The sequence below is a fragment of the Ceratotherium simum genome, chromosome 25 (genome assembly GCF_057802395.1).
Source record: "Ceratotherium simum simum isolate JZ-2026a chromosome 25, ASM5780239v1, whole genome shotgun sequence".
NCBI classification, from domain to species: Eukaryota; Metazoa; Chordata; class Mammalia; order Perissodactyla; family Rhinocerotidae; genus Ceratotherium; species Ceratotherium simum.
In genome coordinates, this window is record NC_141924.1 from 1,081,781 (window position 1) to 1,095,008 (window position 13,228).

A 13,228-nucleotide genomic window follows, 5' to 3' on the forward strand; every position below is an offset into this window, starting at 1 on the left:
TGGCCCGGGGTGGTTGAGTGCAGCCCTCTGCTTGCTTTGCCTCTTGCCGAGCTGCTATCCAGAAGGTTCTTCAAAGCCCAGCGAGGGCGTAGTGGGTGTGGACCTTGGTCATCTGTCACACCTGTGGGAGCACCAGGGGTTCTTGCTACCTGGCGGGTGTGAGCTGTGCAGGGTGGAGGTCCCAGCTTTGGGAAGCTTTCTCTAAAGATCCGATTAAGCCATTGCTGACCAGTGTCTCAGGAGGACCCTTGGGGCACCCCATCTGCACATGGCCTGGGTGTGCTCTAGAAAGGCCTTGATGGGTGGGAAGCGGCAGGGCCAGGGCACCTCTCGGCTCAGTGGGTCGCACCTTTGAGGGCAGAGAAGGAGGGTTAGTCTTTGCTGCTGTCTCCTGAGAAGTCCGTGTGGTGCCCAGATGGCACGGGGATGGGCACAGAGTCTCGAGTGCCCCGTGGGGAAGGTGCAGCTCATGTGTTGGAGGGCATTGGCTTTTTCCTGATAGCCACCTTGTCTTTTAATTTATTTTTCATTGCACACTGACTTTACTTTCAGCATTTGAAAAATTACCTCATGCTGAGATGGTTGCTGAAAGTACGCTCTGCTGTGTGCACGGTTTTGGTGAGGGGCTCAGGCACTGCATGGATGCTTGCTGTTTGCAGATGGCCCACAGGCCCCTCTCGGTGCACACCTCCAGAACCTGCCTGACTGTGTGTCATTTCAGGTCCTTGCAGGGTCCCCAAGGCGGGGTTCCCTGAGCTGCAGCTGGCAGGCAGGGTTTGCACAGGGAGCCTGTTGGCAGGGGCCAGTGAGGGAGGTGGGGAGAGGTCGTGCTGTGAGGGTCATGGCTGAGGGCTGGGCGGCCCCTCAGACCCCGCTGCTGTTGTGGAGCCCTGCCACGGCCACAGCGGCCTCATACTGTTGGGCTTGTCTTCGGTGCCTGCCACGTAGCAGGTGCTCAGTGACATTTCATGGGTAGCATGTGAGAAACCGTGTATATGAGTAACTCGTCACCCTGGGTGTGTGCTCTAAGTCCTCGGGAAGGTGAGAGGGAGACATGACCATTCTCTCATTTATCTCACTGAGGACTTTCCCCACGTTTTAATCTTTTCCCCTAGTGTCACTTGTGGAGCCTGGCTTCAGGTTGTTTGTCACCAAGCACATGGTGCAGGTGACGCCTGTGCTGTCTTCCTAGTGGACATCTCAAGTGTGGCCTTGCTCCGTGCTTTGGTGCCAGGTCTCCTTTCTTGCCAGACACGTGTGCTCAGGCGCCCCACCCTTTGCCTGACCTGTGCCAGGTGCGTCTATAATGGGCACTGCCTGTTCTCTTGCTTTTCTCAGCGGCCACCACCTGCCGCAGGATGGGGGAGGAGCCAGTCGCAGATGCCAGACCCCATTCATCCCTCGCTCAGGCTCTTCCCAGGTGCCTCGGCATACCTGTCACGTGGTGAGACTCACCCACCGCGTTTCTAGAAAGGCCTCCTCATCTGGGTCCAGCTGGCTCCTGCCTGGCCTGAAAAGGCATACAGTCAGCTTGCTTTGCAGGCAGAAGCGAAGACATGGCTGGGAGGTCGCAGGGGTGTTAGATGTGGTGGCTTCGTGGCTGTGTGTCCTTGTCACCTGAACTGGTGCCACAGCGTGTGTCTGGACCCGGCATGGCATCGGTGATGTCCTGGGGCCGCCCCCAAGGGGGCAGGCAGTGGCCTCGTAGCCTGGCTAGTCCCGGGTGCCGGACATGCTCCTGCCTGACTGTGGCCCCTTCTCTCAGACTGGATCCTGTGTCTTGGGCTCCGTCCACCTATCCATCTGGGTTGGGCAGGCTTGTCCCTGACTCAGAGTTGGGGGTCTCTCTGCTCTTGGGACATCCCGGTGGGCCTGGATGGTGCCTTCTGCGCCCTCCTAAGAACTCTTGGCCTCAGAGCACCTTGGGAGTTGAGATATGAGGCCTCTTCCTTTATTCACCATTTTCCCCAACCTGCTGTGAATGGGCTGTAGTCGGTTCATCTATGTTTAAGAGGTGACAGGAAGCTCGCCGGGTCTCAGCCCCATGGGGCTCGCCGGGTCAGCTCAACTGCTGTATTTTATGGGCCTGCTTTTTTCAAGATTGTTCAGTAAACTCTTAATGAGTATAACACCCCCAACTATCTGCAATTACTTGTTATGAATGTGAATTAGGTTTAAAATTAAAAATACTAAGTTTTTCTTAAGGCCAGTGGTGTTAAGACCAACAGAAATGGAGCAGGCTGTCTAATGAGTTCACTTAGGAAAATGCATAGCTTCGGTCTGTTCAGAGAGCCGCAAAACCCGTCCAGTTTCCGCATTTTTATTTCTTAAGTGCAGTCAAAGTTTATTCACTTCCCTTATTTAAAAGTAAGTCATATTCATTAAGAAAATACAGAAAAGTATATGAAGCAGATGAAAAACCCCTGTAATCTGGCCACCCAGATTAAAAAAAATTTAAAGAAAGGAATTTTTAAATTTAAGCTTGGGGAATGGGATTGTTTTTTGGGGGGAAATATGCACAGCCCTCCAGCCGTGGCACACGGAGGGAGCCGGCGGGGCCCAGCAGTGCTGGACACGGCCAAGCCTCACTGTGCCTCTGCGGGTGAGGTTTCTGCACGGGGCATCACCCCTGCCTGTTCTGACGTCGGAGGGAGGGAGACCTGGACAAATGTGTTTTTCCTGTTTACGCACATAAAGTCAGGCTTTTCGGGGGAGGATAAGGGATTTGGCTTTGAGATCTGCTTTGATTAAAACACTTCTCACACATCCAGATGGTGTGATTGTGTTTTGTTCAGCTACTTAGACTATTTGAAAACCAGTGAGTTCTAGCTTTGAGGTGGAGTGGCACTGGCCCACCCCACGGGTCTGGTGCCGATATATGGTCTCGGATGCTTCTGGACCTGGTGGCCTAGGTTAACGAGATGCTTGTTTTTTGTTTTAAAATGTTTTTGAGGTTCACGTTAATACTTTCCTTTTGGAAGATTTTTTTCTTAAACTTAGACTTGCTGTGCCCATTGGTGCTCCTCGATGTGAATCCAGTCTTGGTGGTGATGTCACTCCTCAGGGAGGTGGCCCCACCGGACCTAGACTCCAAGGAGCCTCATCCAGATGCGGCTCGTTCCCCAATGTGGACTAGATCAACAAGTGTGCACAACCCATTGATCTAGGAAGAAATAACTGGATGCCCCTTTCTTTGCCTTTGTGGAACCTATTTAAAATTTTTACTTCTTGAGGAAGAGCACCTTCTTTAGACCAGTGTTCTCTGAACTAGTTCGATTTGAATTTATTATAATTTGCTATCTTTATTTCATTCCACAAGTGCTTCTGTGTCTCCTGTGTCTCAAGCTCGGTGTTGGGTGCTGGGGGCTCTGGGGTGAAAAAACAAGATGCTGTCGGACCTCGTATATGAAGCGTCCTTGTACAGTCTATTCCAAGTTCAGAGAGAATGGTTGCACTTGGAGCAGCGGCTCTGGCAGAGCTGAGCTTAGGCGCCTGCGTGCCTGTGTTGCAGGTCTCACCAATGGCTTTGGGGGTGCGAGGAGCGAACAGGAGCTGGGCGGCGCCCCGGGGAGGAAAGCGGCACCCCGACGACGCTGTGCCTCAGAGTCCAGCATCTCCTCCAGCAGCAGCCCGCTCTGCGACTCGAGGTGGGCGCACGACCTCCCTGCCTTCGCCACCCAGTTCCCCCACCCCGACGTGGCCCCTGGACTTGGGGGGGGTTGCGTATTCTGACCTTTAGGGGCAGTTTCCTGTGTTTTATATTAATCTGCTTTGTAGAATTTAACCAGGAATGGGAAACATTCTACATAAAAAATTAGCGGTTTTTGAATGTACAATTACATTTATACTTTATCTTTTCCTCCCAAAGCCTTGCCTTTATCAAAACGACGGCAAGCACAGCCCTGCCCGTCTGCCCCGTGGAGGCAACTTTGTAGCTGGGGGTCCCACGGCCCCGGGCTTGCTGGGCAGGACCCGCTCCCTATGTGGGTTGCTGTGGGGCTCTCGGCTCAGCTCCCGCAGGGCCCAGCTCTGGGGCCACAGATGGGGCAGAGAGGAAGGAGCTGCTTTCTGACGCAGCTGTACTTTTCCTCCTGAAGTCTTAGCGCACCCAAGTGTGGCCGGGGCAAGCCTGCCCTGGTGCGCAGACACACGCTGGAGGACCGCAGCCAGCTCATCTCTTGCATCGAGAATGGGAACTATGCCAGGGCGGCCAGGATCGCGGCCGGTGAGTCCACGCTTGGGCCACTATTCCAGAAGGCAGCATGCAGGGACATGGGCGCCCACAGTGGCCACTGTGGTTGCGTTCCACCTCAGAGCTGAGCTCCACACCTCTTCCTGGGCTTCCTCTCCAGCGTCTGTGGAGCTCCCTCCCAGAAGAGGACGGCTGCAGGCGGGTTTGCTGAGCTGGATGGGGCCTGCGGGCCGGAGTCCTTCTAGCCACTGCTGGGGGCCATGAGGGGGCAGTGATGATTTTGTCTTTCAGTTGATTGTTTTCTGTGTGGAACACTCAGCACCAGATGGTTCCTGGTCATCAAACGCTGTCCAGGCCCCCCAATGTTTATTGAGGCTCATCTGTCACTTACAGCCCAATGTGGGACTGCAGGGTCGTGGTTCCCCAAGTTTCAGCGTTAGCAGAGGATGAGGGCCCCACTGAGCTGGGCACCTGGGACTCGGAGTTGGGGGAAGCAGCTTTCGCTGCAGGAGGCGCAGTGCTGTGGGGGGGGTGTTGGGGCACAGACCCGATGTGGGAGGGGCAGGGCCACAGCGAGGAGTGACATAGCCACGGAGGGTTCTGAGCAGAGAGAGGCCGATTAGCGTGGCCTTGAACCTTGCCCTTGGCTGTGTGGAGAGTGGGCTGGGGGCTGGGCGGGACCTCCATCACTAGGACATGGACTTGGTGGGCTCCTGGGGAAGTTCTGAGAGGCAAGGCTCTGTGCCGGGTCGGGTGTGGGAGGGAGGAGTGGGGAGGGCACAGCAGGTGGTGGTTCTATGGAGGGAGCCAGGGCTGCAATTTTAAATTTGGGATGTCAGTTGCAGAGATGCAGTGGGGGGCCCTTTCCTTGGAGGTTGGCATGGGGGGCTCAGGAAGGGGGAGATGCTGGGAACCTGGAGGTTGGAGGCCCTGGGACAAGGCTATGGGGTAACGCAGTGTCGCAGCAGCAGAGAGGAGTCAGAGGCCCCAGACACCCACAGCGGGGCAGGGGGTCCGTCTCTTTGCCTCCCCCAGGCCTTATGTGCCCTCAGGCTGGGGGCAGATGCATCTGTGACCGTCCTGCTGCTTGGTAGGTGGCTGCAGGGGGCAACTCGCACCCGGCTGTGGTGGCCTCAGACGTTCGCAGCCGTGTCGGGTCCTGGGGGCGGGGGCGTTCTGCCCTCCTTCTGATTACTCTCTCCGTTTCTTCTTTCCCCAGAGGTTGGTCAGAACAGCATGTGGATTTCAACGGATGCTGCAGCCTCCGTCCTCGAGCCCCTGAAAGTCGTGTGGGCCAAGTGCAGTGGCTACCCCTCGTACCCGGCCCTGGTGAGCCATAGGACAGGCAGGTCGTGGGGCCAGGACCCAAGTCTGCATATCTTGTGCCGGTTGTATCTGTGGGTCAGGCGCAGGGTTGGCGCCACTGCTCTGCGGGGAGCAGAGGCGCTGAGCAGTGTGGCCCTGTGCTCTGAAGTCCAGAGCTGTCCCCCCACTGCTGTGGGGACGGGTGTCCTGTGAGCACCTGCTGAGAGACCTGCCTGTGGGGTGTTGTAGTGTCAGGGTGTCTGTGGAGCTCCTTCAAAACCCACCTCGAGTTGGGGCCAGAGACTCCTCCACGGCGTGGCGTGCAAGTGCACAGACGTGACCCACACGTGTCCTCTCTTGGCAGATTATCGACCCCAAGATGCCACGTGTGCCTGGCCACCACAACGGGGTCACCATCCCGGCCCCGCCACTGGACGTGCTAAAGATTGGTGAGCACATGCAGACCAAGGCGGACGAGAAGCTCTTCCTTGTTCTTTTCTTCGACAACAAGAGGAGCTGGTGAGTCCAGTGCCCAGGCTGGGCAGGAACAGGCCCCGGGCTTGGTGGCACGCGGGGGCCTGGGCGTCTGTGCAGATGCTGCAGGAACACTGTGTCCTTGTGCCCTGACGTCTGCCACCTTGTCATCGTCAATGTAAATGTAAGCCTCAAAATGCATGGAGATGTGTGTGAGCAGCCAAGCCCTGCCAGTGCTTGCCACTGTTTAAGGTGGGGGCGCTGCTGCTGGCCCAGGCCCCCCCTGGGGACAGGGTGTGAGCACTGAGCACCAGGCCGGATCTCTGCTCCGATAGCTCTCCTTTCTGCCTGGATCCTGCCGGCCGGGCCCTGTCTCCTCATTTCTTACCTGTGTGGGTCCACGTGGTACTCACAGGCCTCACATGGCTCCCTGACCCCAGTGCTCTGCCGGGAGATGCCCTGCCTTGGGCTTCCCTTGCCCATAGTTCTCGGACCTCTGACATGACGTGGTTCAGACCCTCACCCCCTGAGTGTAGGCTGCATGTTGGCTGTCGGTGCACGCAGAAGGAGCCGTCCCCACAGCACCTCTCAGCTCTGAAGCCTCACTATACTGATGGCAGACTCCCCAGGCGACTTGGACTTAGGTGCTCTGTCCCTTAGAACTGCGGTGCTTTCTGTACCCTAGGCTGCTTGGTGTGGAGTGGCTGCCTGGCCTTTCGGAGGGTGAAGGTGCTTGAGTGCACCTTGTGGAGCGACCCTGTGGGGCCTGGGGAGATGCAGCCCTGCCAGCCCCCAGGGCATGTGTGGTGGCCATCAGCACCCCTGTCCCCATCTTTCTTCTCACTCTGACCTGCTCCTAGTCAGACCCACACAGAGGCTCATGCCAGGCTTGGTCTAGTCTGAGGGCTGGCGGCCCCACTGCTGGGTTCCCATGCTGCTTTCATGGGGTCTCTGTGTGCACATGTACTCATGTGTGTGCACGTCTCTGTGTGCACGTCTTGTGTGAGTGCATGGCTGAACACACGTATACATATGTGTGTGTCTGCACACGTGTGTACATGTATGTGTGTGTGTCTGCACACGTGTGTACATGTATACATGTGTGCACGTGTTGGTGTGTGTCAGTGTGTGCAGACATGTACATGGGCGTGCTCATTGGCACGTGCCTGTGCTTGTCTCGTGCGGCCCTTGGTGGATGACTGATGGGTGTGCCTGCCTCCCACCAGCCTCCAGGACACAGTGGCTCCTTGGGAAGCCTCGTGGAGGAGAGGAGGTGACAACCTGGCTCTTGTACCTTCCGTGAACCCCCACCCCCCTCAGATGTGCGGTGGGTGAGTGGGGCCGTATGCCTGCCCTGGGGCCCCCAGGCTGACCAGGCTGGCCAATGTAGCTGCCCCGCTCTCAGGGGTTTTCCGAGAGCTTCTCTTCCCACCCTTGGCCCCAGAGTGCCTGATGTCGTCCAGAGGGCTCTGTGTTGTTGGATGATTTTGTGAAGTGTGTTGAAGTTACTGTGTGGGCGGTTCTCACCGTTCCCATCTTTCTTCTTTTAAAAAGGCAGTGGCTCCCTAAGTCCAAAATGGTTCCCCTTGGTATTGACGAGACGATAGACAAGTTAAAGATGATGGAAGGGAGGAACTCCAGCATCCGGAAGGCTGTCAGGATCGCCTTTGACCGCGCCATGAACCACCTGAGCCGCGTGCACGGGGAGCCAGCCAGCGACCTCAGTGACATCGACTGACGGCGGTGCACCCGTGCCTTGTCCATAGTGTTGATAAGCTGTACATTTGTATATTGTTCAAGACTTAACTTATTCTGGTTTTTAGGCATAGTTCTTGGATTCTTTTTCCCTGGGGAGGGGGGAGGTTTTATTTCCAAGTTTTCTATAAAACCATCCCCGTCTGGGCGCTCTGTGGACAGCATGGGTGTGTCTTCTGAGCGCGACTCTGTGCCCATCACAGGTCACACCGGAGGGTGCTGCTTGCGTCACTTTCTTTGATCTGTAGCTTTTTTTTTTTAAAGACTTTTGAATGTTTAATAATTTTGTAAATCATACTCTTTACACAGAGTACCACTTATTTAATAAGACGGGATGTAAATTTACAATGACAAATGTGTATTTTAAGAAAGAAAATGACATTATTTTGAATGGTACTTTGTGGAAAGAGGTGGAGAATAAATTTATGTTGTGTACATCACTTGCAAATCACCAAAAACACTCCGCCGCCCCTTGAGGGCTGGGGCGGGCGCTTCCTCTGGGTGTTGCCATCCTCTCCCTCCCCCTCCCCCTCGTTCTCCTTGTCCACCCGCCAGCCTCCACCAGCCTCCGCCTGTCCGCCCCAGCCTCCCACGGGTGTGCCTCCCAGCGGATTATTTATTGTAGAAAGTGTATTCATTTGCTTTATAATGAAAAATAAATTTGCAAAAATATATTGATATGCATTTTTATACAGGCACATAAGAATTCAACTTGCTTTGGGAGCAGGATGTGTTGGTTGTTGTATAAATGACTCTGGTTGTGTGTTCTTTGATTTTGTAACTTGTAATCTTTTGTTTACAATGAGGGGCTTTCTGTAACTTGTTTTAATTTAGAACACTTTGGTAGCAATAGAAACTTTGGATACATTTTTGTATGGTACATGTGATGTATATAGAATTAGTACTTTATTTTTATTTTTAAGAGGTAAAGCATTATGTTAGGGGAAAAGGTAGGGTGGGTTTCCAAAATTGCATTTTTTATATTAAAAAATAAAGTCAAGATTTGGACGGTGTGGCCATTTCATTCCTACATCACCGGAACGCTGGGCGGGCATGCGGCCTGGAGGCTGGGCGAGGGGCGAGGGTCCTGGCGGCCTGTCCCCAGCCAGCTAGCTCATTGAGGCTCGTGACATGCCTTCATCTTAAAATTGTCATGGGATGGCATTATTTATTATTTTACCTAATCATATTTTTATTTCAAAGTGGTAGTTTAAAATTTTTAAATGTTTTTCCTTTTCAGTCTCCGTTGTTTGTAATATCTCCATAGAAACTTGAAAATAAAACGTCTTCCTTTGCTAGTTTTGCTCTGTGTCTGACAGACGCTTTCTCTCTGTTGTGGTTCCCTGTGGACCACTGACTCTCCAGGGCAGAAGGCCAGTTGGTTGGGTGGAAGCATTGCTGTGGGCGAGGCCCTGGCTGTGGTCAGCTCCGGGCCGGGGTCCTCACTCAGGGTTCGTGCCTGGAACTCCTGCTGGAGCCGTCACAGTCCATCCGGGCCCTGGAGCTGAGACACGTGAGCCCCCTCCTCTGGCTCTGCAGAAGCTCACAGCTCGGCGCTGACCACCTGGCCCCACACTGGGCATGACTGTGCAGGGGCTCGGTGAGGAAGCAGGGGACCCTGCTGTCCAGGGCAGAGGGCAGCCTGTGCCCTTATCAGGACCTTCTGGGCCCCACCGCCCGCTTCGATCAAGCACCAAGGGGCCCTGGGGCTCGTGGCCATGGCTTCCTTTTTCTTTCTTGAGATGTTTTACAATATAGGAGAAATATGTCAAAAAAGTCAAGTTTTCTAGGACCTGAGACTCCTTCTTACTCATCCTTCGTGAGTTTATAAAAATGGGATCATGTCCATGCTAAGCTCAGCTGCTTATTAAATTAACTGTTTCAGACAGATGCAGAACTGAGATGATGCAAACAGCTGGTGGGTGGCAGGCTGTCCCTCTGCCTTGCTTTCCAGGGCTTTGCTGGTACACAAGGGCAGGTTTCCTTGTCCTATCTCTGACCCACTTGTCAGGCTGATTTGAGGCATTTCAAGGCTGTTCTGAATTTCTGTCCCTTGCAGGGTGGTTTGAGGTGGGGACACCTCATTTGGGGTCTCCTTTGGCTCTGGGTCTCGGTGGGGCTGGGCAGGCACAGGCGCTGTGGGTTGTCTCCAGCTGCTATTTGGGGGTGACGTGGAGGTCCTGGAGGATCTCTGGGTGGGTGGGTTGAAGGGGCTGCTTGGAGCTGGGGGATCCCAGGGGCAGCTGTGGTGTGAGGGCCCCCTACCCTTGCAGGACCCCTGGAGGAGTGCCATGGGTGGTGGGCAGTTGAGGCCCAGAGCGCAGGCCCCCCTCAGCCTCCTGTTTCCAGAACCAATTCGTTCTTTTTGGGCGAGAAAGATTGGCCCTGAGCTAATGCCTGGGCCAATCTTCCTCTATTTTTTTGTATGTGGGAAGCCTCCACGGCGTGGCTTGATGAGCGGTGTGTACGTCCACGTCCAGGATCCGAACCTGCGAACCCCAGGCCGCTGAAGCAGAGTGCGCGAACATAACCACTACGCCACTGGGGCGGCCCCCAAGTTCCTTCTGTGTGCAGCATGGCCCCTGCGGCTAGGCTAGTAGCCATCCCTCGTGGACAGGGGGCCCAGGTTGGAGAGCTTACCCGACTCGCTCCAGGGCGCTCGAGAGGCAGTGGTAGCTGTGGGGAGTCAGCTGGCGTGAAAGGAGGCATTACAGGTCAGCTGGGAAAGCCAGAACTGCTCAATAAACGGTGCCTGGACGGTTGGTTTTCCACTTAATGTGGGGAGTCAGCTTCTATTGCAGCCCTATTGCACGGAGCTTTCCTACCAGGCCTGAAGACTTTTTTATGTGATAGTAACATACATGTATACTCTTTTAAAGCCACGATTATTTTTCTTTACCGCAGGTAAATTTTAAATGGGTCAAAAATGAAATAATTAAAATTCCAGAACAAAATCGTGAAGTGGTTATACCTTGAAGTGGGGTGATCTTTTAAAATATGACTCAACCTCCAGAAACCATAGAAGAAAATATTAATATATCTAACAATGTAAAATTTAAAAATTTGTGCATGTGTGGCCAAAAAACCCTCTCACAATGTCAAAATTCGGAAGAATATTTGCAACTCAACAGAAAAAGGGCTCATTTCCTTAACACATAAATGTTCTACGAATCCTTTTTAAATTAAAAAGATCACCAATAGGATAGAAAAAATGGGCAAACTATGGACTCATTTCACAGAAAAGTAAATACAGATGGCTGTAAACATTAAAAAACGCTCAGCCTCACTCGTAGTAATGGAAATGCAAGTTAAAACCTCACTTCGAGGCCATCTGTGAAATGGGAGGGCTGGCAAGGGGACAAAACCACAGGAAATGACAGAGGGAGGGGAGAGGAGCCTCTGGACAACGCTGGTGTGCGAGGGCGAGAGGGTCCCTCTGGAGAGAGCTGGGCACCTGCCTCAAGCACCCTTTGACCAGTAATTCCACTCCCAGGCATTTATCCTGCAGACAGTCTCATCAGTGCGGAATGATTGTGTAAGGCAGCAGCGTTTCGGTAAAAGTAACAGAAACAACCTAAATGTCCACCCAAAGGGGACTGCTAAAATAATTAAGGCACATCTACACAGTGGGGTCCTAGGCAGCTGTTGAAAAGAGTGAGGAGGCACTTTATACACTGAGGTGGAAAAATCTTCAAAATTAAGTGTAAAGGGAAAAAAGCATAGAAGAGTGGGTGCTGTGTGCTGCCATTTGTGTAAAAAGGAGGATTTGCATCCAATATTTCATGAAGGGTGCAAATAAAACGTGTAACTGTGGTTGTCCATGAGGAAGGGAACAGGATCCTGGGGTGGTGCACGCCCTTTTGTACTTTCTGCGTTTTCAGTTGTGTGAATGTCACACCTTCCCCAGTTCTGCCAGGAAGGCCTTCCAGCTCCCTCACCAGCCGTCGTGGTTGCGACGTGCACAGTCGTGCACACTCACCATTTCTGACTTGGGCAGTTGTGTCTGTGGATAAGTCCCAAGAAGAGGGAGTGCCAGGTATCATTTGTCACTTGTTGGCTCCAAATCCACCCTCCTGTGGCCTGCTTTGTGGGGGGAGCTGGACCCTGTGCAGTGATGGGCTTTGTGTAGAGGGTGCTGGAGGGACGCCACATGGCCGAGCAGAGGAGGGGCTTGCTGCCTTTCTTCAGCGTGCTGTTTTGCCCATGGGGATGACCTGGCGGCAGTCAGCTCAATGGCCTGTGGTTCAGCCTGCCCCTTGCCTTCTGCAAGTTTCTCTGTCACAGCGAGCTTGTGCTCCCAGCAGGCACCGCACAGCCGTGAGTGGGAGGAGCCCCCCTCCGAGATTCGGAGTTCCCTCAGCCCTGGGGGTGGTGCCTGTTCCCAAGGATCCCCGCCTTGAAGGTCCGTGGTGCCCCTTAGTGATTGTCCGACGTTTACTAGTTAACTGTTAAATTTTCCTGTTCAAATTTCTGGTGTGGTTCCTGTCGCCTGCTGGCTGCGCTCCAATGGACAGGGAGTTGGTCCCAGGAAACAGACCCTTCAACATGGGTTTTGGGGATTAGCTTGGTCATGACCTTGGGGGTGGAGCAGTGTTGAGCTCCTGGCCAGTGAGGATCGCGGGGTGTGGGGATCTGTGGCCTGTGGCTGCATCAGAGTTCTCACCTGCGCTTGGCCGTGAGGGCGGTCCTGATGCAGACAGGACTGTGTGCAGCACAGGTTTCCCTGAGTGACCGACAGACAGAAAATGTCAAGACCGGTTCTTTTAACCCTCAGCGTGTCTTGATCTGAAGCCAGGGGGCCTCCATGACAGCACTAACACCATCTGTTTCTTGTAGTTACGGGGCTGACGTGGCTGAGAATCAAACACAATCAAACCACCCAGGCTGCAGAATTACGACTGCATCCATGGCCTGGCAGGTTTCTCGTGTGGAAGGAACATTCAGAATCTTGACTTCTGAAGCCTCCCTGCTCGCCCTCCGGAGTGCGAGGAGCCTAGACTTCCTCTGCATGGAAAGCCTCCGATCTCCAGGCTGTGGAAGCCGTTCTGCTGGCCATGGTGGCGCTGGTCAGTGTGCTGCTGGGGAGGCGTCCTGCCTGCTGCCCAAGCCCGGCTTCCCATTGGGGCCGGACCGCCTGCCTGGCTCCTAACCTGCAGTGGAGGCTGGGGGGTCCCGGTGCCATGAGAAGGCCGGCAGCGGCCAGGCCAGAGGAGGAGTTCTTGAGGGAGGCAGCAAAGACAAGAGGAGGGGTGGGCAGTGCTGGGACCATCCTTGGAGGGGTCGTCTGACTTGTGTCTGAGCCGGGTTCGGAGCTCCCTGCTGTGTGAGGAAAGGGCTGCGGGGTCCAGGGGGTGGCACACGACAGGGGCAATGGATGCAGTGGGAGGGTCGAGTTGGAGGATCTTTGGGAGCAGAGGTCCCTGGCCCTGTGGATGGTGTGGCTGAGGGGGCCCAGGGGGCCGAGGAACAGGTGAGGGTGGGTCCATTCCTGGAGGGGATTTG

General features: G+C 54.4%; 1 protein-coding gene across 10 annotated transcripts in view; it reads left to right on the top strand.

The window, feature by feature from the left end:
• Window positions 1-9,029, top strand: part of BRD1 (bromodomain containing 1) — a 52,149-nt gene extending 43,120 nt beyond the window's left edge. For 6 of the 10 annotated variants that reach the window (XM_087448724.1, XM_087448719.1, XM_087448720.1 and 3 more), the window contains 5 exons: window positions 3,512-3,647; window positions 4,098-4,225; window positions 5,412-5,521; window positions 5,862-6,016; window positions 7,526-9,029. In XM_087448724.1, the coding sequence (XP_087304850.1) occupies window positions 3,512-3,647; window positions 4,098-4,225; window positions 5,412-5,521; window positions 5,862-6,016; window positions 7,526-7,709 (713 nt within the window). In that variant the 3' untranslated portion in view covers window positions 7,710-9,029. Of the gene's footprint in view, window positions 1-3,511; window positions 3,648-3,868; window positions 4,057-4,097; window positions 4,226-5,411; window positions 5,522-5,861; window positions 6,017-7,525 lie in introns of those variants that run through there. The other 4 variants (XM_087448725.1, XM_087448723.1, XM_087448726.1 and 1 more) reach the window with 4 other exon arrangements.
• The last annotated feature ends 4,199 nt before the right edge of the window (window positions 9,030-13,228 follow it).